This window comes from Castanea sativa, chromosome 2 (assembly GCF_040712315.1).
Source record: "Castanea sativa cultivar Marrone di Chiusa Pesio chromosome 2, ASM4071231v1".
In the NCBI taxonomy this organism is placed as follows: domain Eukaryota; kingdom Viridiplantae; phylum Streptophyta; class Magnoliopsida; order Fagales; family Fagaceae; genus Castanea; species Castanea sativa.
This window is the reverse complement of record NC_134014.1, coordinates 40251429-40256314: the sequence shown is the minus strand read 5'-3', so window position 1 is coordinate 40256314 and position 4886 is coordinate 40251429. Positions and strand designations below refer to the sequence as shown.

The following is a 4886-nucleotide window of genomic DNA, read 5'->3' as shown; positions in this document are numbered from 1 at the left end:
TCATAAATTAAACCACCAAAAGTCCTGTATGAATGCATTTCCACCACCAACTCACTTTTCCCTGAACCATAAGAATGGAATATCTGTTACCTTTTTAGAAAGATTAGATAATAAAGGGAATATAAGCAATGATGATGTTATGAACGTGAAGAAACTATATGGTGATGAGATGAGAGAGACTATGGTCAAAGGCTCAAAGCAAAAGATCAAATCTATGCATTACTGGGACACAATCTGAGCGGGTTCTGTACTTAATATGATCAATAAAGCTGGACCAAATTATGGGTGTGTAGGTCATCCATCCCATATTGCTACAATCATTCCATAGACTTAATCATAATATCTTTAAAACTTTCCCTCCACCATTTTCCTTTTTTTTAAAGACCTACTACATAAGATAGACTAAAAAGATGACTTTGAATATTTTAAAATTCTTGTTCCGAAAAAAAGGCTAAACCTCCATTAAACCCAATTATCTCCACTAAGATAACCCTCATGAAACCTCTCGTTGTGTCATGCAAAAACATATGCTAGTTTTATCAACGGCCTATGTGTCTGTCCAAGCAGCAAAAACTGGCATGTGAGGCACCGAGTGTGCAGGCCTTAGTTGAGCTGATGGGATCCAAGAATTGACAGCACCAGTTGCACTAGTGAACAACTTGGACGCAGTTGGAGGCAATCCAAGGAGCACTGGTAGACTAGTTTTATCAGGGCTGCCTTCTCTTGAGCTGCTTACACTAGTCACCAAAGATGAAGCATTTGACACATGAGTTCCCATCTTCGTTGAGTCTTCTACCTCTTGCTGAATCATACTGTGTGAGGACACTGAGAAAGATTGAGTTCTGTAATTTTCAAATTTTAGTGGCTTGTAATTAAGTTCCTGGGAGGACTGATTGATAACCGTTTTCCAATCTGATTCACATTCGTTGTTCTTCTGTGATAGAAAGGCTTCCCCATTGCTACTATCTGTAGAAGGATTGTTCAAAACCTCAATCGTCGATCCTGTCTCCTTGTTTCGTTTAGCTTGTTCTCCAGCAAGGAGGGTACTGCTTGCCATGATGCGTTCCACATTGTACCGTGTTATGTCAAAGTTAGTAACAGCATTTACCCCCCGAAACTTAATAGCTGCAATGTCGTAGGCTTCGGCTGCCTCCTCTTGGGTGCCTAAAATTTCAGATCATTGAGAGCTAGAATTAGTTTTTTTGTAACTCAGATTAGTAAGAGATACACAGGACTTTATGCTCAAATAGAGCAGATGAGGATATAGCACTGAGATAAAGGTTTCTTTGTGTTTGTCTTTAAGAACAGCCTTAGCAAGGCTTTAGTCCCACTGACCAGAAATCCTGTTAAAAAATTAAAGTGACTCTTGATCAGCTTTATTGTCGCTGAGAGTGCCTCAAAGATTGGCTTTGTAGATTCACAGGATATGGGTTCAAACGGCTAAAATTTCTTGGTTATACTCTAAATATTACACAAATTGCAAAACTTAGTCGAATAATTCAATAAATGATATTATATATATATATTTTACTTTTGGAAATTCAATATTCAAAGGAACTCACTAAATGTCCCCAGATAAAGATCCTTGTTCCCCGCAACCCTGCCAATACGAGCCTGCCATCGTCCATGTTGATGGTGTCTGACCATTACGAAAGCAAAATCAGAGATTTCAGGGTAATAGAATTCATCTTAGATATAATATAAGGTAAGCAGAATACAAAAATTACACTACTACTACATAAAAGCAGGCTAGTAGAACCTTGTTACTCCTCTGTACATTGAAGCTCCCCTAGAGAATCCACTGCTTTTCCTGCATAGGATAAAGTTGAATACATTAATGAATGAGGGGAAAAAAAAAAAAAAAAAAAAACTAGTGCATGCACTGGCAGTACAATAAAAAAAGTAATTACCTTCTTAGATGAGCTACATACTCCTGTCTGGTCATGTTCTTCATTTCTTCAAGTTCTTTTTCATAATTTTCCAACTACCAAAACATCATGGTTTCATTTAGTAAAAGAAAGACTAATTAGATAGACTACCTCAGCATAAACAGAGTGGAAGATAAAGCGAAAAGAATCATTACAGGGAAATTGATATGAGTGGAGGGTCCCCAATACTTGAGTGCCGCAAGATCATAAGCTCTTGCTGCTTTCTCTTCCAAGTCATAACCCCCTGAAATTGAACTTTTGGAATGACTTGACGAAACGATAAAATGACAGAATATGTTAATCCTCATAGTCCTTGTACATGAGTAATAAGGCTTACCCAAGTAAACTAAGAATCATCGTTTCATTGGAAATGACATCCCCAACCCAGCAAGAAACACAAAAAAATCAGTCACATGTGGTATATGTCAGGAAAAGAACACAAAGTGACCAGAAATTGCGGAGGCATTGAAAGTAAAATAGACATAGATATAGATAGATTGTGTTTTCTTTCCTAACCTTGTCTTCCTTTCCTGCTTTGGCCTTCTTTCTTGCAACTGTTGTCCCACAAATGGGCTTCATATCTACCAGTCCATCTATGCCTAATGAAACAGAATTAAAAATCAGAAGAAAATGAGGACATAATTTAAAAAATAAGTTTTGAAATTTGAAGATGACACAGTTAGAGAATTAGGCAGCAAATCTGTTAAAGAAAGAGCAGAGCCATATGCAAAGCAAGGGAAGCTTTTCAATTGGAACAATAAAAAATAGATATGACATACTAAGACATCAAAGGGATCAAAGAAACAGGAAAGAACTAACCTTGTAACACCTCTATATTGGGAGGTTCTCTGTCCAAATGTATCCAAGGACTTCCTATGAACAATTGGCTTTTGATCCACCTTTTCAGGCCCTCGTTTCTTTGTATCCATGGCTGTACAATCAGTCACAGTGGGTGAGACGTGCTGTGAACCTGTAACACTGCTTGATTGGGAGCCAGGACTCATGGAAAGGCTCAAAGACTGTAAATCCCCATATGCCACAGCACCAATGGTCCCAGATTCACCTCCATTGTCACCCATGCAACCGATCATCTTCTGCTCCACTGAATGATTAGCTGAATAGTTCCTCGAGATCCAGTTCTTCATGCCAGGAACCCCATCACCTGCCACCGTTGGAAGCTGGAGACTGCAACTTGCAAACTGGTTCTCCCTAGCCTCACCTAACATCATATCATGGCTTCTAAAGCCAGAGTAATATGAATACTGTTGGTCCTGCATCTGCTGGGGCTGTTCTTGGTGCCTAGAGTTCGGTTGAAAATGATTTAAGCAATTTTGGTTGTTAGGCTGTTGGTCTGGGTTTTGACTGTAGAACATACTGTCTAAGCTAAGAACCATAGCTTCTCTATCATTGCTGTCAAAATGATGGGTCCCCATGGTTGCACCACCAAAGAAGTCCTCTAGCTTTGGAGTTGAAGTTGTTACCATTGCTTCACATAATAAAAAATAAAAAAAAAGTCAAACGCAGAAGAGTCCAGAAGTTCAAGAATAACATATTTCCCATGGCAAAAACCAAAGCTTTAAAAGAAAAGAATGATAGAGGTTTGAACTTTGAACTATGAACTAACCTTGTGGTTGTTGTGACCTGTTGAGAGCTTCCATTATACAAAGAGACCCATCAGACTTAAGTGGCATCATAGACAAGGGAGAATAAAAGCTAGCATTTTCTCCTTCAGCTCCATAGTAAATACCATAGTTAAGGTGAGGTGAGGAATTGAAAAAGTTAGCTGGGACTGCACCAGTAGAGGGGTGTGTTTGGTGCTGGTTAGAAGGGCCAGAAGGAACCTCCATGGTCATGTGAGGAGAGAGAGAAAAACCCAACCACTTATTATTGTTGTTGTTGTTATCATCATTTTCCATGGATTTCATCTTCTCTCAATGTTGCTCCTTTTCCCACTAAGTTCTAAGTAGAGATTCTTAGCAAGTTTCTCTTAAGACAAGGCAACTCAATGATTGGGAAACAAATGAACTAATCATAGCAACATCTATTTGCTTCCCTCCATTTTTAAAACTGGTTTTTTTGTTTTTTTTTTTTTGTTTGCTACCTACAGATTGGATGGACAAAATCTAACCGCTCATCTGAACAAATCCAACACCTGCAAGCGCTGTCTCTCTATCTCTCTCTGAAAAGATTTCTAAAGAGAACAAAGCTAGTTCCTTTAAACTAAACAAAAAGAATGAGTTCCAGCAAGCAATGCCTTGGCAACCTTCCCGTAATTCATAGGGATCTGTGTATGAGAAAGACCTCTTCTTTTGCTTTACTACCCTACGCTCCTTTGGTCTTTCTTTTACTTTTTATTTATATTTATTTATTTAATTTAAGACCCCCTTCTCTCAAAAGTTAAAGCCTCATTAAATATCAATATCCCAAATACAAAATACAAACAAAATAAACGAAAAAAATGAAAAACCTGCACCCCAACCCAAGATACCTCCTTTTCTCATTTGGATAGCCTGTTCGATGCCCAAAAAACCCTGCAGTCACAACCAAAGTCTCTCTGAATTATTATTTTTTTAGTAAATGGATTTAGTGAATGCACCATATTAATGGTATGTACGTAGTACTGGTTTTTGCTGTGATGGTCTCTCTCAGCCTCGTGGGTCTGAGGAGTGAGGAGTGAGGCGTGAGGACCTTCAAATCTTGAATTAGATTCACGGGCAGAGACAAACTGTCCCTCCAGTCCACTTCACAACTGTACGTAGCATCTGTACTGACCTATAACTATTCAGCAGCAAGAGGATAGCTATCTAATATCTGTGATACAGATATATACATATGAGACAAGGCTCCACGACACCGTTTTCAAAACCCTGCTTGGATACCACGACAAGTGTTGTTGTGGCAAAGGCAAAGTCACCACGCTTTAAGTTGACTGTCCTTCCTTGACCTGCAGTGCAGCGA

The 4886-nt window shown here is 38.8% G+C and overlaps 1 protein-coding gene across 2 annotated transcripts; it reads right to left on the bottom strand.

The window, feature by feature from the left end:
• Positions 1-224: 224 nt before the first annotated feature.
• On the bottom strand, positions 225-4153 carry LOC142625827 (AP2-like ethylene-responsive transcription factor ANT). Of its 2 annotated transcripts, XM_075799551.1 has the most exons (9): positions 3553-4153; positions 2748-3414; positions 2445-2527; positions 2266-2274; positions 2084-2172; positions 1911-1984; positions 1760-1810; positions 1563-1639; positions 225-1164 (listed from the first exon to the last, which is right to left on the bottom strand). In XM_075799551.1, the coding sequence occupies exons 1-9, from the start codon at positions 3851-3853 to the stop codon at positions 548-550; spliced, it is 1968 nt and encodes a 655-aa protein (XP_075655666.1). In that variant the 5' UTR covers positions 3854-4153; the 3' UTR covers positions 225-547. The 2 variants fall into 2 exon arrangements, with proteins under 2 accessions (XP_075655666.1, XP_075655667.1); XM_075799552.1 differs by lacking the exon at positions 2266-2274.
• Positions 4154-4886: the final 733 nt, after the last annotated feature.

Excerpts from the sequence above, each read along its gene's own strand:
- LOC142625827 (XM_075799551.1), bottom strand. The coding sequence starts at position 3,853 with ATGAAATCCATGGAAAATGATGATAACAACAACAACAATAATAAGTGG. Across the intron at positions 2,528-2,747 it reads CAATATAGAGGTGTTACAAG|GCATAGATGGACTGGTAGAT; the intron begins GTTAGTTCTTTC and ends CTGTTTCATTAG. Across the intron at positions 1,165-1,562 it reads TCTTTATCTGGGGACATTTA|GCACCCAAGAGGAGGCAGCC; the intron begins GTGAGTTCCTTT and ends CTGAAATTTTAG.